The sequence below is a fragment of the Nicotiana attenuata genome, unplaced genomic scaffold, assembly GCF_001879085.1.
Source record: "Nicotiana attenuata strain UT unplaced genomic scaffold, NIATTr2, whole genome shotgun sequence".
NCBI lineage: Eukaryota > Viridiplantae > Streptophyta > Magnoliopsida > Solanales > Solanaceae > Nicotiana > Nicotiana attenuata.
Genome location: NW_017670960.1, coordinates 99,368 through 118,900, shown reverse-complemented (window position 1 = coordinate 118,900; position 19,533 = coordinate 99,368). Strand labels below are relative to the sequence as shown.

Genomic DNA, 19,533 nt, shown 5'->3' with positions numbered 1-19,533 from the left:
CCACCAACAGTCAAAAAGTTACTTGAGGCATGGGTGACAAATACGCTTACCGACTTCCTCGACAAGCCCGCTCGAAGGTCGAATAGGGAAGAAACAAGATCTGGTGTCGCATCAGCAGCTGACAAACAACACGTTCCCCCCGCATAAGATATTACTCACAATGTTAGTGATGCAGGTAATGACACCCTCACAGCCATTTTGAGGAAAATGGAGGAGATGGAGAACGGGAACAAAATGTTCCGTAACCAAATGAAAGAGCATCAAGAAAGGGTAGACAAAATGCCAGGCGCCCCAAAACTTCTGCCAAAAAGAGACACCGGTCGGTTTGTCAAGCAACCATATAGCAATGAGGATGCACCAAACGCCATACCAAAAATTTTCAAAATGCCGTAATACTTGAAAATATATGACGGCACGACGGACCCGAAGAATCACGTGACCCACTATGTCACTACAGTGAAAGGCAACGACCTCGCAAAAGAACAAGTATCATCCATATTGCTGAAGAAGTTTGGAGAGACCCTAACCGGTGGGGTGATCACGCCCAACTATGCCTTATAAAAAGGACTAAGCGGTCGCTGCAAATATAATCCGGTTTACAAGTCCGGAGTCGAATCCCACAGAGAACTAAGGTTTAGCTACAGCTGTTCACTATCACCAAGAAGACAAGCTTGAACAATTCCTAACTTATAGATATTAAGATTCTTGTGTTTAACTACTTAACTAATAAATTAAAATAGTAAATAAACAACTAACGATACTGAGGGTTAGAGAAAAGATTAAGGAGGTCTAGAGCTATGATTTTCCCTATTGTCGGAATCCTTCCCGCTATGTCTTCTATAATTTCGCCTAAGTATTCTCTACCGATCATGAGCACTCTTATTACCGTAAATCTCTCCCGAGTAATTACGACAATTTACTAGACGCACTCTCCCGAGCTACGCTAGCTGGCTTTTAATACAGCTCACTTCAGATCGCGCCCAAGGCTTCGTTATCCCTAATCCCGCCTTTAAACCCTCGGTTATTGATCCCTCATATACTTTGGGAGTGGTGTTGTTTAACAATTACCTAAATATGCACTCTCTCCCGAGTTATGCATACTAAATAGGGACAGCTAATTGAGAGCTCTTCAACCAACCACAATATAAACGTAGTTGAACATATAGAGAAAAGCTATGGCTCAATTATATAAAAACATAACAAGAACTTATCCTACAAAAGGTTCTATCAAAACTCTAGATAACAAATTAGCTATTCATAATAGTATGTAAAACTACATTACTAAAAGTCATAACCAACAATGAAAAATAGGAAGAGGAAGGAAAAAACTCGTAAAAGAATTCTCCGCCTTGCTCCCAATGTGTTCTTGCCTCCTTAGGTCGAATCTATGTCCAAAAAATGTCCCCTCTTCTTCAAAATAGGTTTAGGACCCCTTTTATACAAGTTGGAATAGTATAGGGCCGAAATAAACTTGTCCCGGACGAAATAGGACTTCTTTTTGACGCCTGGAGCGGCGCGACCGCGGCCAAAACGCGGTAGGACCGCGGCCAGACAAGTTCTCTGATTTTCTGCCGCGGTCAGTTCCGCGGTCGCGGTTTCGACTGCATTTTTCACCCTGTTCGGTTTGGAATTTGGAAAAACGTAAAACATGAAAGTGTTAGCCCTTTGAATTAGCTTTCCAACCATATATTGTGGAGCCCAAATGGTGTTCTAAGCAAAAAGTTATGTCTATTTTACTAGACAGTGCGCAATATGCCTCCTCAAGTCTTCGTTCGTACTTAATTATCAAATTTGACCCCCGAACACGATCCCGGCTTAATTCCTTGAGCTTTTACTCAGACTTCAAAGCTTCAAATCACTTAAATTCATTCCATAACATCTATATAGCTCGGAATCACACCTACAAGGCATAAAACACACAATTAGTGCAAAACACTAGCGATTAAAGCGCAAACTCAATTAAAGTGCAGTAAATTCCAGTGTAATAAGCGACTAAAATATGCAATTATAGCCTATCATCAACACCCCACACTTAAACCATTGCTCGTCCTCGAGCAATCAAACTACATTTTTTTTATAGACACGACCTTTTTAAACAATTCTCCTAACTCATCACACCAAGAGTATTTAAAATAGACTAAGCACAAAAGCGTAACATCTTCACCTCAAGATTTAACTCACAAGTACCACACGTTATTCACAACTCACCCACTTACTCTAATATAGAGGTCACTGACATTACCTTTCCTTCATGAATCAAGTGCCCTCACACAACAAAAGAGAGTAGTTCCACACAATAAAATTTAAGAACACTTAGGAACTCAAGATAGAAAGAATTCACTCACTCTCAGAAATAACATTCATATGCCACAAAAGATGCACCATAAGCTTGCCCGTAGTGTACTGCTCCACTAATCGAGCTCATTCAATCTTGGATCAATTAGGACTTTATTTGGTTGTAATGTAGGCTACGAGACGGGTAGGATACATTTAGATATAAGGGTGACTACACCTCCCTAAGCACTTTAATACATATACTTTAACATTCAAACCCCATACTTATGTCAAACCAAACTCCACCTTCACATCAATGTATATTACCCCATTCTTCTTTAAGCACACTTACATCAAGAGCCACCACTTATCAAGGATTTTTTTTACAACAATCCAACTATATTTTTTTTTCAATTCAAGTGGCTCTTCCTTTTTCAAAACAGTGCACCTTTCTCCTGATTTCATTAGTTCCACTCAAAAGCCAAACCAACCACCCCACACTTTAACTTTTACATAGTTCATAATAATTCACGTGCTCATGAGAGGTTACAATGGTTCAAATAGATGGTTAATTCGAACAAATGGGTAAGGCTTGTAATGTGGTTGCCAAAGAAACAGGATTACAGGCTCAAAGGGGTTAACTACGATACATAACAATTAGGTGGGTAAAATATACATATCTGGCTCAACAAAGAAATGCCTATATCACTTCCTAGACTGAATAAAACTACTATTTCGCTTTGCAAACACACGGGGCAAGTTCTAGGCATCAAATGCACTGCACAGAATATCATAAAACCTTACACACACATGGCACATAACTCACTTAGGATTGGATTCATCAAGACACCCTAGTCAGAGCAGTTAAGCAAATTTAAGATCATACAATTTAAGGTACTTATACAAGAGTCAAAAACTGAGCCTAAGCGTTACAACCAAAGTACTCACTATTCTCAAGGCATAATAAAATCAAGAGATATTGCTTCATTTCAAAACAAAACAAAATGGCTCCTATTCCCAAAAAAAAAAACTAACTACACCCGGTTCAAATAAAACCCTTGGAGAAGAACCGTGGTTTAAAGAAAAACCAAGGGGTAATTGCTACACTACCTAACAAAACAAAAAATCTTTTTGGTATTTTCTTTAGACTTACTTCCCTCAAGAAAACTGTCTAGAAGATCCGTCATCAGGAAAAGTCCAATCTTTTAAAAAAAAAAAATACAGCTAAAGTAGCATGAAAAATCACCCAGACAATCTCCTCACCCCACACTTAAAATTGTGCATTGTCCCCAATGCACACCCATACATACAAGAGGGTAAAAGAAACTCCCTGGTTGGCCAAAGGCCGAAGCACTAGCAGTTCATGGGGTACTCAGACTTCTCCCAAGCTTGGTCCTTCGTGTGGGTACCTCACACTTAGTTCCAACCATTTGGTTTGCTGATGCATCCTTCCAATACCTTTGCTTTCCATGCTCCTAGAAAATAAAAAATTGACAATACAAAAATAATACAATTAAAAAAATAAAATAAATAAATAAAAGAAAGCAATAAAGCTGGGTTGCCTCCCAACAAACGCTTGATTTAACGTCGCGGCACGACGTGAATCACTTTCTGCCTCCACTTTGAACTTATGAATCGGACCCCAAGTTTTGATTCTGCTCTATGATCATGCTCCTGGGGTGGTGGAACGAATCTGACTGGCCCAATAAAATAATGTAGTATTCTGCACTTCTTGGCCTTTATATGAGGTGTGTAGTCCCGACTTTTTGGCAAGAAGAATTCCAGAATGTAAGCACTTTGTTCCTCATTCCTTGACTCCTCAAATGGCTCGGACGGCTCTATTTCCATATCATCATCTAAACACAATGTGGAAAAATGCTTGGAGTGAGGACCAATGCGCTCAACTACATGAACATTGGGACTGTCTACATTCTCAACACTAATGACAATAGAGTCAACTAAATATGTATCCTCAATATCCTTGGTTGACTCTAGTATCTCTTCTACAACATCGACATCCTCAAAATCTAGTGCGATTGATTGTTGGTGTTCTACTCTAGCCTCCTCCTCTAGCTCATCAATTTCTGTATCTAATTCACGCTCTTCTTGGATACTATTCACAATATTGGCTTGTTGAGCATTAAAAACTTCAACCAGTTGACTCATGTGAACTTTCAAGTTGTGAATAGTTTCCTCCTGCCTTTCTATCCGCAGTAGTAATTTACTCTGTTGTTCCAAAATGCACTTTAACATATCTTCGATCTTCTTTAGGTCAGCTTCCCTAGGTTCTTTGTTCCTATTAACTTCACCAGAAAAAGAAGAACCATCAAAGTAAGGGGTTGGGGGAAGGTAAGAAATATAAGCACAACCGTGAAAGTGACCATCTTGACCACCACACATATCACACACATTCCACACATAAGATTGAGTTGGTGCACAAAACTCGCTCTCAGGAATATTTTGATAATTTTGCCCTGGGTGGTTTCCTTCACAATATGCATAAGGAGGATCAAAAGTAGAATTACCAACAACAAAATTCTCATAATTCCATGATGTCATGTTTCTCAAATAAACAAATAAAACTAAAAAAAAATCAAATAATAAAATAAAAGTTCAAACTTGAAACCTAGCAATATGTACACCTACAACTACACCGTTAGTTTCCCGGCAATGGCGCCAAAATTTGATCACGCCCAACTATGCCTTATAAAAAGGACTAAGCGGTCGCTGCAAATATAATCCGGTTTACAAGTCCGGAGTCGAATCCCACAGAGAACTAAGGTTTAGCTACAGCTGTTCACTATCACCAAGATGACAAGCTTGAACAATTCCTAACTTATAGATATTAAGATTCTTGTATTTAACTACTTAACTAACAAATTAAAATAGTAAATTAACAACTAACGATACTGAGGGTTAGAGAAAAGATTAAGGAGGTCTAGAGTTATGATTTCCCCTATTGTCGGAATCCTTCCCGCTATGTCTTCTATAATTTCGCCTAAGTATTCTCTACCGATCATGAGCACTCTTATTACCGTAAATCTCTCCCGAGTAATTACGACAATTTACTAGACGCACTATCCCGAGCTACGCTAGCTGGCTTTTAATACAGCTCACTTCAGATCGCACCCAAGGCTTCGTTATCCCTAATCCCGCCTTTAAACCCTCGGTTATTGATCCCTCATATACTTTGGGAGTGGTGTTGTTTAACAATTACCTATATATGCACTCTCTCCCGAGTTATGCATACTAAATAGGCACAACTAATTGAGAGCTCTTCAACCAACCACAATATAAACGTAGTTGAACATATAGAGAAAAGCTATGGCTCAATTATATAAAAACATAACAAGAACTTTTCCTACAAAAGGTTCTATCAAAACTCTAGATAAAAAATTAGCTATTCATAATAGTATATAAAACTACAATACTAAAAGTCATAACCAACAATGAAAAATAGGAAGAGGAAGGAAAAAACTCGTAGAAGAATTCTCCGCCTTGCTCCCAATGTGTTCTTGCCTCCTTAGGTCGAATCTATGTCCAAAAAATGTCCCCTCTTCTTCAAAATAGGTTTAGGACCCCTTTTATACAAGTTGGAATAGTGTAGGGACGAAATAAACTTGTCCCGGACGAAATAGGACTTCTTTTTGACGCCTGGAGCGGCGCGACCGCGGCCAAAACGCGGTAGGACCGCGGCCAGACAAGTTCTCTGATTTTCTGCCGCGGTCAGTTCCGCGGTCGCGGTTTCGACCGCGTTTTTCACCCTGTTCGGTTTGGAATTTGGAAAAACGTAAAACATGAAAGTGTTAGCCCTTTGAATTAGCTTTCCAACCATATATTGTGGAGCCCAAATGGTGTTCTAAGGAAAAAGTTATGTCTATTTTACTAGACAGTGCGCAATATGCCTCCTCAAGTCTTCGTTCGTACTTAATTATCAAATTTGACCCCCGAACACGATCCCGGCTTAATTCCTTGAGCTTTTACTCAGACTTCAAAGCTTCAAATCACTTAAATTCATTCCATAACATCTATATAGCTCGGAATCACACCTACAAGGCATAAAACACACAATTAGTGCAAAACACTAGCGATTAAAGCGCAAATTCAATTAAAGTGCAGTAAATTCGAGTGTAATAAGCGACTAAATTATGCAATTATAGCCTATCATCATGGGGCCCTGACTTGGTACTCGCTGTTACCTGTGTACTCCATAAAACGTTCGAGGAAATGACCGACAAGTTTGTCACCGCCCATGCTGGGGCCAAAAAAGCAGAGGCGAGGGTGAACGACATATTCGCCATTAAGCAATCGCATGGCGAGGGGCTCAGGGACTTCCTCGCGGGGTTCAACCGTGTAAGAATGACCCTTCCGAATGTATCTGATGGAATGGCGACAGCCCCATTCCAGAATAGGCTAAGTAGAAGTGGGTCGCGGGCGACCAAAAAATTGTTGAGTCGTCTCATGAAATACCCTCCAACCACTTGGGACGAGATACACAACTCTTACTGTGCCGAAGTAAGAGCCGACGAGGATGATCTCAACAGACCTACCCAACATCTGACCTCGGTCCATATGGAGTCTAGGAATGATCGGAGAAATGACGGCAGGAGGGATCTAGCAGGATCCCGACCTAATCGAGAAAGACATCAGCCATATGTAAGAGGCACCTTCACGCCGCCTCCACGCGCCGTGATGCACGCGCTGCTTCCATCATCGACCATAATACGTCTTACATCAGTATCTAAAACACGTAAACTAATGACAAGGGCGTCATAGTGAGGAAAGACCAAACCGTGGGTATCTGACTTATCGAAGATGATACTTTCTTCGAGTTCGTCATACCGTTCGTGGATGATCGACCGCTTGAGTTTGTGGGTGGTGGTGAACTTCACGTTGTTGATGGACACGTCGTTGCCTCCTCCGATGATCATTTGAATGGTCCAGACTGGGGAAGGTGGTCTGGGCGGCCCCTGGTGTTGAGCTCGCCCTCGGGCAAAGTTGGCCCTCCCACGATCGCTCATCAGCTCTTTTAGGTGCCCTTGGTGAAGCATGTTCACGACCTCCTGTCTAAGGGCGATGCAGTCCTCGGTCTTATGACCCCGTTCCTGGTGGAATTCACAGAGGGCATTTGATTTTCTGGTGCTCAGGTCCAACTTCATCTTCTGCGGCCATTTTACCTTTGCGACGAGTTTTTCCAACGCGTAGACTATTTCTGAGGGGGAAACACAAAAATTGTGAGCTGATAATAAGGGTGGCATACCTCTTTCATTTCGGTGGCTTCTCGTTCGCGGCCTAGAAGGACCTTCATCGTGGCGTGGAGTCAGCATGAGAGTGCCTCTGACATAGGGCTGATGTCTTTCTCGATTAGGTCGAGATCCTGCTAGATCTCTCCTACCGTCGTTTCTCCGATCTTTCCTAGACTTCATTTGGACCGAGGTCAGACGTTGGGTAGGTCCGTTGAGATCATCCTCGTCGGCTCTTACTTCGGCACAGGAAGCATTGTGTACTTCGTCCCAAGTGGTTGGAGGGTATTTCATGAGATGGCTTAGCAATTTTTTGGTCGCCCGCGACCCACTTCTACTTATCCCATTTTGGAATGGCTACCGACATTCCTTCAAATACATTCGGAAGGGTCATTCTTACATGGTTGAAACGGGCGAGGAAGTCCCTGATCCCCTCGCTAGGCGATTGCTTAATGGCGAATATGTCGTTCACCCTCGCCTCTGCTTTTTTGGCCCCAGCATGGGCGGTAACGAACTTGTCGGCCATTTCCTCGAATGTTGCTATGGAGCGCGTAGGTAACTGCGAGTACCAAGTCAGGGCCCCGCCGGCTAGGGTCTCTCTAAACTTCTTCAACAATATGAATGATACTTGTTCTTTTACGAGGTCGTTGCCTTTCACTACAGTGACATAGTGGGTCACATGATCCTCCGGGTCCGTCGTGCCGTCATATATTTTCAAGTATGACGGCATTTTGAAAGTTTTTGGTATGGCGTGTGGTGAAACCTTGTTGCTATATGGTTGCTCGACAAACCGACCGACATCTCTTTTTGGCAGAAGTTTTGGGGCGCCTGGTATTTTGTCTACCCTTTCTCGGTGCTCTTTCATTTGGTTACGGAGCATTTTGTTCTCGTTCTCCATCTCCTCCATTTTCCTCAAAATGGCTGTGAGGGTGTCATTACCTGCATCACTAACATTGTAAGTAATACCTGATGTGGGGGGAGCGTGCTGTTCGTCAGCTGCTGATGTGACACCAACTCCTGTTTCTTCCCTATTCGACCTCCAAGCGGGCTTGTCGAGGAAGCCGATTAGCGTATTTGTCAACCATGCCTCAAGTAACCTTTTCACTGCTGGTGGTGTTTCTTCTGTCGTGGACGTAGAGGCACCCTTTCCATACGAGGTCGTACGCTGTCGGGAGGTGGAGGCGAGCTGTTTCGCCTGGGAGAGGTGTTTGGTATTATGTCCACACCCTCTGTTTCGTCTACTTTGTTAATGGTGTTGAAGAGATTGGCGGTGAGATCAGCTATCGCTTTTCTCGTCTCCTCTCCATTGCCCGCCATGTCAGCTTTGTGCAAACATAGATATATGAGATTTTGCATAGTTTTGTGCGTTCTTTTTTTTTTAAATCTAGAAGAAACTAAAATTTTAATTAAAAAGTCCCCGCAGACGGTGCCAAATTGTTTGACCAAAAAGTGTTAAACCTTTTTGTTAAACTAATTAAATAAATGATAATGGGTAAATTCTAGTTAAATATAATAAATCCTAGATCCAAGATTAATGGATAATAATCTAAAAACCGCATTCAAAGCTATTAAATACCAAAAGGGTGTTTAATGATATTGTTATAAAAGAATGAGGGGATAAGGGCAATCAATAAATATGATAAATGGCAATAAATATAAATAGAGATAATGATTCACCCAAATATTCAATGAGGTGGATGATTCTCCCTCTCAAAGTGATGAAGGTAACCCAATGTGGGAATATAGGAAACTTTATTGGGATGTGAGAAAGTTTGGAACAAACAACAAATCGAATCTTGTATAAAGATGATGTTTGTAGTTACTTGAGAGTCAAGTTTTCTAGAGAGAGCTTATATAGAATATTACATACCCCCTTCTTTCTATCTCTCTTCCTACTTATATGGGACATATCCCTTACCTACAGAAAGTATAGGTGCAGAGAATATTCTTTAAAATATTCCTTTAAAATATCTTATTGCTAAACTAGCCATTTTGGCCGATCTGAGTGCTCGACCTCGACCTTAGCTGCTCGGCTCGCCAGTGTTGCCTCTTAAGCATGACCTCGGCCTAATTGATTCTTGATTGCCTTCTTTCAGGTGAGGTCCCCTTGATCAGATTTCGACCCATACAACTAACACTTTTAACTTTTGACCTTGAAGTTCTGCCACAGACAAGCGGGGGTCAAAAGTTAAAGACCACCCCAAAAAGTATTATATTTCTCCAATTTTTTGCTTCTTTAATATTTGCTCTTTCAGAATCCAGTTACTTCGAGTATTTGGAACGAAGTCTCTAATGACTGTCATCTAGTTTCACTTTACTATGTTATTATCCCACCAACATATATGGAGAGTACTTTAATATGCAATTAGGATTATAACAACTTATTTTTACCATCTCTAATATAATTAAAATTACTATCCATTTAATAAACCAAAAAGTAAAAGAAAAAGAAAAGAAAAAGCTTTGTGCAGCCAATGTACACATCGGTAATAAACTAATAGCCTTTTTGACCAAGTTTTTTCAGGACCAAAAGCATTTTTTTCCTCAAATAAAGTGTTCTTTTTTCAAAGTTAAAGTGTTTGGCCAAACTTTTAGAAGAAAAAAAAGTGCTTTTAAGTAAAAGCAGAAATATTTTTGGAGAAGCAGAAAAAAGTACGTCCCCAAAAATACTTTTGAAAAAAATACACTTAGAAACACTTTTTAAAAGCTTGGCCAGACACTAATTGCTGCTCAGAAGTACTTTTCAAATTAATTAGACAAAACACAAGCAGTTTGTCATCAAAAGAACTTTTGATAAAAGCACTTTTGAGAAAAAACACTTATTAAAATAATCTAATTTTAAAAACTTGCCCAAACAAGCTATAACTGTCAAAAGTGTTTGCAAGTAAAGCCGCCTCCTTAAACGATGTCTCTGTTATCTTCTTTTACCTTTTCTTTACGTAAAAGTAAATAATAGTATGGGTTAATTTTACAGGCAAGTAGTTTAAGAAATAAAGGAATTTTTTTAAAATTTGTGATCTAAATTTCATTAAAGTCTCCAAATCCGATAAATTATGCGTACAGAGCAAGGAAATAACGAAAGATTCGGTCAACGCCGTCAACACCCCTCTCACAAATTCCTCTTATCTTGAGAAGTAAAACCACAAAATATGAAGAGATTTCAAATAAACAAATGTAGTATTAAAAAGACAAACCAGCAAAGCCATAACATCATTACCAATCTTAATCACCAAGACAAATCTAAGTACTTTTTAGCACTCACTCCGCTTACTTGGATATTTCCTTTTGTCCCCTCACCTTTTAAAAGAGAAAAAAGAATTTTGAAATTATTTAAACAATTCATAAATATTTGTATGTTTAAACCAACTTATTTAGAATAAAATATAAAGTTTTTAAATTATTTTCAAGTATAGAAAGTACGAAAGAAGCGAAAAAAATATTGTTGTCATCATGCTCCATCGGTAATAACTTGACATCACCTCCGGGGACCAGTCCAACCTTGTGGAGGGAGAGGATTTCGTGGGCGGAAGCCACTTCTCATTTGTTGAGACCCCATGTCTCGCTATTTCCGTTTTTCAGGTCACATTTTATAAACCTCGTTAGCAAGTGATCACGCCCAACTATGTCCTCTAAAAAGGACTCTGCAGACGTTGCAAATATAATCCGAATATTACGCCCAGGGTCGAATCCACAGAGAGTTAACCTATCAATCACTGTCTTTAGACCCACTAAACTCTTCAGAACCAGTTTCCCAGATGTTTGAATCACCGTTGAAGGTTGCTTTACTAACTAAGATTGCAAGTAACTTGAACAGCTGAAAATTAAAATGCTAAGGTTGTAAACAATGATGAGAAGAAGCTAAGGCAATGATTTTCCCTATTGAAAGAGTCCCTTCTGTTTATGCTCACACAAATTTACCAACACATCTCTATCAATCATGAACGCTCATCTTACCGTAAATCTCTCCCGAGTAATCACAGTAATATACTAATTGCACTCTCCCGAGATACACTAGCTTATTTTATTTAGCACAATTCACTTTAGATTACACCCAAGGCTTCGGTATCCCTAATCCCGCCTTTAAACCCGCAATTATAGATTCCTCTTATACTTTGGGAGTGGTGTTGTTCAACAATAACCTAAATATGCACTCTTTTCCAAGTTATGCACACTAAATAGGCACAGCTAATTGAGGATCCTGTCAATTAACTACAACAAGCACAAAGTTGAACAAATAGAGATTGAAGCTAGCATTTTGTATTCACATAAACAAGATGTTCATCCCCCAATAGGTTCCCTCAAAGCCTTAGACAAAGAGTTTAGCTACTCATGGCTATGGGAAAACAAACTAAGATAGAATTCATCATAACTAGCAATAAAAATCAAAGAAAAGAAGAAAGATGTTTTGGGTGATCTCTCACAATTGTTCTCCTTGCCAAGATACTCTAAAATTCAATACCTGCCTCTCTTGGGCGAAGTCTTGTATTTAAAATAGGGTTTAGGTCTAAAAATCCCGTGTTTTACACTTTAGTCCCTGAAGTTTTCTGCTTCCGCCGTGGTTCTGCCGCGGTCGCGGTCAAACCGCGGCTAAATGCCCTCTCTGAATCTTGTTTTATCCGCAGCTATCTTCCACCGCGGTGGAACCGCGGTCAAACCAGTTTTCTGAATCTTCAAACCTGTTTTGCGTGGTTTACTTGGGGAATTTCACAGTTGGCCTCTTTTTCTTCATTATTGACTCCAAAAGTACTCCCTAGCCTTCCCTGATCATATATCACCCGCAAATCATGAAAAGCACTACTAAGAGCATTTTGTTATTACTTTTATCATCAAAACTATACAAGAAGGTGATTATTTAAGGCGTGATTATAGTTAAATTCACCTATTATCAGCAAGCAGAGTTGGCTAGCTGTTGACAGTTATTTTACGGCCACATAATCAGCAACGTCTTTCACTGCATCGTATTTGCCGGAGCGATGTCATTTTTTTTTTGAATCAAACTAAAAATAAAAGTATCACATAAAATGAAACATAAGGAGTACAACACTTTCACCTAAGCCATGACATCATTGTCATTCTTAATCACCAAGACGACTTAATCTTGTCATCACTCCACTTACTAAAGTATTTAATTTCAAGACTCCAAGTAATTAACCTTTTAACATATCTTCATCTTATAAATAGCTAATCAGAAGGATTATCATCAAACCAATCTTACATTCCAATTCTCAAGTCATAACAAACTCAAGTTTCCTCTTCAAGTTTCAAACAAATATCAAATTTCAACTTTAGTATAAACCTTTAAGCCAAAAAGAAAATGAAAGATACCAAGAAAATAGAGTTAGTCTTCATTCCTTCTCCAGGAATTGGTCATTTAGTATCCACAGTTGAAATGGCAAAGCTACTTATAGCTAGAGAAGAGCAGCTATCTATCACAGTCCTCATCATCCAATGGCCTGACGATAACAAACTCGATTCTTATATCCAATCAGTCGTCAATTTCAGCTCGCGTTTGAAATTCATTCGACTCCCTCAGGACGATTCCATTATGCAGCTACTCAAAAACAATATTTTCACCGCGTTTATTGCCGGTCATAAGCCTGCAGTTAGAGATGCTGTTTCCGAAATTCTCAAGTCAGAATCAAATACTATACTAGCAGGTATATTGGTGTCAAATTCACGTATAGTCATTGGATTTTACTTGTTATATCAGTAAAGTTACTAATCTATCTTTTTCTTCTCACGTTAAAGTAACTGAACTTTATTCAAAAGTCACTAAATTATATTGCCCAGTAAAAGTAAATGATTATTTGATATTACCAGTCACAAAACTCTATCTACTATATTACTAGTAAAATCATCTTCGGACATGACCCTTGATAGGAAGGTGTGGAGGTCGAGGATTAAGGTAGTAGGTTAGGTAGTCTAGATTGTTCATACATGTAGTATTAGTACGTAGGTATTAGGTTTCTATGATTACCTGATGTTTCTTGCTTTTTCGGTCATCTTACTATCTTTTTGTTATTTATGCTGCTTTTATATGGCTCCTCGGTACGTGTTGTCCCTTCTTGTTTTTCTTTTCAATGCGTGGTACTTATGCTTTTCTGAGCCGAGGGTCTATTGGAAACATCATCTCTATCTCCACAAGGTGGGGTTAATATCTACATACCCTCTCCAGACCCTACTATGTGAGATTATACTGAGTGTGTTCTTCTTGTTGTTGTTGTTAGTAAAATCACTTTCGATGCATAGATTTATCGTTGTAGTGGACAAACTATAATACTTTTACTGTTATAGTAGATAAAGTTGAGTTGTTTTAATGTGATAGAGTAATATTTTAATGACTTAATGTTATAGCGAATAAAGTTTAACGCCTTTTACTATATAGTCGGTAATATTCAATTTTAATATTACAAGAAATAGTTTTATGACATTACTGTTATAGGATAAAGTTCACTTACCATGCTAAAATTAATTGTCCAGGGATTGTTATCGACTTGTTCTGCACCTCAATGATAGACGTGGCTAATGAGTTCGAGCTACCAACCTATGTTTTCTACACCTCTGGTGCAGCAACTCTAGGTCTGCAGTTTCATATACAGTGCCTTAGGGATGAATTTAACAAAGATATTACCAAGTACAAAGACGAACCTGAAAAAGAACTCTCTATAGCAACATATCTCAATCCATTTCCAGCAAAATGTTTGCCCTCTGTAGCCTTAGACAAAGAAGGTGGTTCAACAATGTTTCTTGATCTCGCAAAAAGGTTTCGAGAAACCAAAGGTATTATGATAAACACGTTTCTAGAGCTCGAATCCCATGCATTAAACTCGCTCTCACGCGACAAGAATCTTCCACCTATATACCATGTCGGACCAGTATTGAACCTTGGTAATGCTCAAGGTGAAAACTTAGGTTCATCTGAACAGAATATTATGAAATGGTTAGATGATCAACCTGCTTCATCTGTAGTGTTTCTTTGTTTTGGTAGTGGTGGAAGCTTTGAAATAGAACAAGTTAAGGAAATAGCCTATGCTCTGGAGAACAGTGGGTGTCGGTTTTTGTGGTCGTTAAGACGACCACCAACCGAAGATGCAAGATTTCCAAGTGACTATGAAAATCTTGACGAAATCTTGCCAGAAGGGTTCTTGGAAAGAACAAAAGGGATTGGAAAAGTAATAGGATGGGCACCTCAGTTGGCGATTTTGTCACATAAATCGGTAGGAGGATTTGTGTCACACTGTGGATGGAATTCGACTTTGGAAAGTACGTACTTTGGCGTGCCAATAGCAACTTGGCCAATGTACGCGGAGCAACAAGCGAATGCATTTCAATTGGTTAAGGATTTGAGAATGGGAGTGGAGATTAAGATGGATTATAGGAAGGATATGAAAGTGATGGGCAAAGAAGTTATAGTGAAAGCCGAGGAGATTGATAGAGCAATAAAGGAAATTATGGATTCCGAAAGTGAAATTCGGGTGAAGGTGAAGGAGATGAAGGAGAAGAGCAGAGCAGCACAAATGGAAGGTGGAACTTCTTACACTTCTATTGGAGGTTTCATACAGAGTATAATGGAGAATTCTCAATAATTAATAGTAATACTTTTTTCAATAAAGTTTATCTATACTCTGAGATTTCATCGATTTTAGTTGGTTATGTACCCTCATTTCTAATTTACTAGTGAAGGTTGTTCGTGCTGAGCACAGCCATGTAAATGGACGTGTTTTCCATGTTATCTATATTTGCACTTACCATAAGACGCGATATCTGATCGGGGGAGTCATAGTAGTACATACCTGTTCAGACGAATCCACTAACTTTTGTTAGACTCATTTATATATGTACTAAATGGCAATATATGTGTTGTATTACAGCATACACGTGTGTATATAAGAAGCATAACAGCTGGACTCAGTGAAATTTCAAAATTACCCTTCGTCGTACCAACAACTCTCACTTATTATATAGTTAAAAATTCACTGAAATTCTATAAATATTCAATTGCAAACCGAATAAAATAAGACACGTTATAAATTTGACTGCAAATTTAGAATCTATAAATTTCAAATCCCAGTTCCGCCCGTATGTGATAGAATACCACGTGAATCAGAATGAGACATAACAGACACAATCGAAGTGATGCATCAGACCAACACAAGGAAAGACCTCAAACTCGAACAAATCGAAGTGATATATATCAAACCTTTATTGGTCTGTTTGGGGTTAGAATTAAGTCCATTGTATCAAATATTCTAGTGAAATAGATCAAATTTGCTCCTGTGTTATCTGAAATTGAGCAATTTTGTCCGTTTTTGTGTCTAATGTTACCTCGCATTAGAAAAAGTCTTTTTTTTTTTTACTCTTTTACCCTTATTAATGGAGCTCCAACCTAAGGGTTATTTCAAAAGTTGAGGGGTCAATTCAGGTTTTTTTCCTCGAATAATTTGAACACGTGGATCTCCTATAAATGACGGACCAAAAGTGTAGCGAAGAGCAAACAACTAGCAATTTTCACTTATTATGGTAATTACTTATAGTTATTTTTTAAGTAACTTGATAGCTAAATCCTTAATAATGTTAGTCAATTAAAGTTAAAGTCATATACCAACGTATACACAGTAAAATTTAATTCATACACACTAGTAATGCAGAATTATTTTACACTAGCAACGTATAATAAATTTGTTGTACTCCAACAGGTTATTTATCTTAATTTCCAAATAACGTGTATGTAACACAATTATTTGTAGTTACTTTCTAGGTGATTCGATGTTAAACTATCATATGGTTAAAATCGGTCAATTAATTACATAAAATAAGAGCAGTGAGGAACAAGAATTGACTTTGTCAAGGAAGCATATTAATTTATGTTGAAATATATAACACATTGTTTTTTTTGACAGTGGGCTGATATTTTATTGTCGATCAGTATACTGATTAGTGGAATTCATTTAGTCTTATAGTTGTATTTTGACATGTATTTTCTAAATAATTACTCTCTTTGTTCACTTTTAGCTGTTTATTTTTGACTTTGCACTCCTTTTAAGAAAAAATAAATGAAGTATGTATTTTACAATTTTACCCATAATAATAATAGCATTTCCAAAAATTTAAAAAATGATTTGCGGAATGAGTAGTTAATAATAAGGGTAAAACAAGAAAAAAAAATTGTCTTTCTCTTGATTTAGTATAATGAACAAGTAAAAGTAATATTTTTATTTAGTATAATTGATAAGTAAAAATGAATGAAGTAAATTTTAATACCATCAAAGTTCTCTTGTAAACTTCCTTTCTCCTACTATTTATGTCACACACAAACAACATCTTCTTATTCAGCATGACATGCAACATCATTTTCAGGCGTTCATATGCGTACTAGATATGAACACGCTAATAATTTAGTACATGCAACTTCAAAAAGTTTAATCTTTTGAACACATCAGGTACTTATTCTTTTATTAATTATAATTTATATATGACTCCCTCCGTCTGATTTTATGTATCAATAATTAAAAAAAAGACTTTTTAGTCTAAAACAAGCCATGGCCATTGTGCGGCTATAATACCTCATTAGAGATAAAATGAAAAGTTTAAAGTTAAACTATTTTTAAATATAATTTTTTTTTTTTGGGATAGACTGTTGGGTTTTGGATGTATTTAATTAATATATTAAATACTTAAAAGAGGGTGAATGGGAAATGGAGGGAAATGAAATTTTTGAGTGAAATTTTAAGTTCCCCCTTTGGCAAATGGGCATTGTCCCATATTGGAAGAGGAAGAGTTTTTTTATGGGTATATAAGCAATTGCTCTTCTTCTAGCTCTTAAAGAGTTGAGAAGAAGGCAAGTCTCGCGCAGTCGTCGCTCGGCTCGGTTTCGGTGATTAACTTTTTGGACCAAATTTATTTGTTAATAGTAAAATATTAACAGAAATGTTATTAAATATTTATTTTAATAACAGAATATTAATATTAAATATTAATATTAAATCCAATCCGTTTTTCTGTTTTGGTAACAGAAAAATAACTACCCTCTTCAATTTTCCCTATTTATTTTCCCTCTTTATTGTTGAGTAAATTGCCATTTATGTAATGACATTTATGCTGTGGGCGTTTTGCATAAACAGCCATTCTGAAGAGTTGCACCTCTTCAGATTTCAGCCCAACTTTGGCTATAAATATAACATTATTCTGCTATCACTACGATTTTCTAAGTTTCTTCTCCTTCTTCTGTATACTTTTAGCATCAAACAAAGCAAAAAGTAAGTGTGATTTGCTACCGAACTTTGTGTTCGCTGAAACACTGGGGTTTGAAGTACCACTACACCAGTGTGTAATTCGTTCTATCCTGGGAGGAAATAATCCATAACCTTGGGTACTAGGAGGGGATTAAATTCCTTAAGGAAACACTGTGAATTCAGTGGGCTCGAATTGGTTTTCTGTCATTTCTGTTTATATTCATTTATATTTCCAAAATTATTTTACAAATACAGTATACTAACATAGACTAAAAATAAAAGTGTGCCTCATAAATTAAAAAGAGGATATATTTTAGTTTCATAAGGATCTTACTTCTCTTCCCAGAGATGAATGAGCCCAACGTTCACCTTGGAGATAATGATCAAAATTTCAGAAAAAAACGCCAAGTTAAAAATTAAATGATGCCCAAAAAAAAGGAAAAAACATACAATAAGAGAACCCATTAAACCACAAACTTTAGTGTGTAAAAAAAGCAATAAAGATATCGAGGAATTACTTGTCAAAAAAGACCAAAGAGCAAGTAAAGTTACAATCCTATGCCCCCCAAAAAAAAAGTAGGTATAGTATTTAAAATAAAAATAAAAAGAAAGAGAAGCGAATCAACTTGTTCTATGTACAAAAGATCACTTTTTCTTACTTGGTTGAAAAGTCAGAAGCTATAAGTCATGGTCCCAAACTATTAATTCAAGTTATGTCGACAATCAACAGAGTAATAAACTGAATCCTGGTCCGACTAATTTAAATTCGCGTTGCATATTCCGTGACAGAAATTTCTTCATTCCTAAGGTTCGAACTTGAGATTTCTGAATAAGATCGGAAGAATCTCGTTCATTCCACCACATTTTTTGGTGGTACTAACGTAAACATTTTCATTCTTGTCCTCGTCGTTGATGTTGAGGAGGAAACAGAGTTCTATTATCCATAATCAAATTCTCAGAAACCTCCATATTAGATCTAGAAGAACTGTTGCCTAGTCTATGAAAAAAAGCTTCATGGCCAATATTATGACCGTGAGGGGGGAGATTTGTGTAGGGCAAAGTTTGTTGTACTTGCTGCTGAAACTGTATACTGTAAGCACTAGGAGTAGTACTTGGATTCACTATCTGCTGATGAAGATTAGTATTCCTCGACCCAAATGTCTCGGGTTCGAGTCCTGCGAATGGAGATGGTTCACTGTGGCTTCCAGTGAACCGTTGAACCATGTCTCGGAAATTGGTTGTGTTTGTATTGAATACAGTTGTTGGGGTTCGCCTTGAAGCCCTGGATCTTCTCCTAATGGGCCTGGAATCACGGCTCAGGGGGCTGTGATGACCAGGACTAGTGGAAGATGGTGTGGCGGTGACCACCGTGGCATCGGAGAGTCGGCCGCCGCCGAAGACGGTGGTTGACGGCGGAGAAGTTTGAGGTTGTTGTGAGAGGGAATGTTGATAGATTTGTACCCAGTCAGTGGGATTTGTTATGGTTTCACTCATGGTCACAAAATATTAGAAGGAAGAAAGTGAGATAAATATAGCTTTTGAAACTAGAGAGTTTGGTTAAAAAAAAAAAAGAGAATAAAACAAAAGGAAAATCAATAGAGTTTATAGATAAAAAAAAATTTTGCCAGTCAAAGTAAATGACTTGTATTATGGGACAGGTCATGACTCCCTCCTTAATTTGGAGCTATATTCTAGTCATATATTTCCTTTTTTCTCTCAATTTAAAAAAGTTAGGAGAACTGTTTGGTGGTTATGAGTTTTTATTTTGAAAAGCTTTCTTGTTT

General features: G+C 37.9%; 2 protein-coding genes across 2 annotated transcripts; one reads left to right on the top strand and one right to left on the bottom strand.

Annotated features, from left to right (window-relative positions):
* Positions 1–12,703: 12,703 nt before the first annotated feature.
* LOC109244820 (anthocyanidin 3-O-glucosyltransferase 2-like) lies at positions 12,704–15,390 on the top strand. Its single transcript, XM_019411972.1, has 2 exons — positions 12,704–13,174; positions 13,998–15,390. Exons 1-2 carry the CDS (start codon positions 12,832–12,834, stop codon positions 15,101–15,103), a joined length of 1,449 nt encoding a protein of 482 aa, XP_019267517.1. The 5' UTR covers positions 12,704–12,831; the 3' UTR covers positions 15,104–15,390.
* A 3,250-nt stretch (positions 15,391–18,640) lies between these two features.
* Positions 18,641–19,243, bottom strand: LOC109244817 (VQ motif-containing protein 22-like). Its single transcript, XM_019411968.1, has one exon. It carries the CDS (start codon positions 19,241–19,243, stop codon positions 18,641–18,643), a length of 603 nt encoding a protein of 200 aa, XP_019267513.1.
* Between the last annotated feature and the right edge of the window lie 290 nt (positions 19,244–19,533).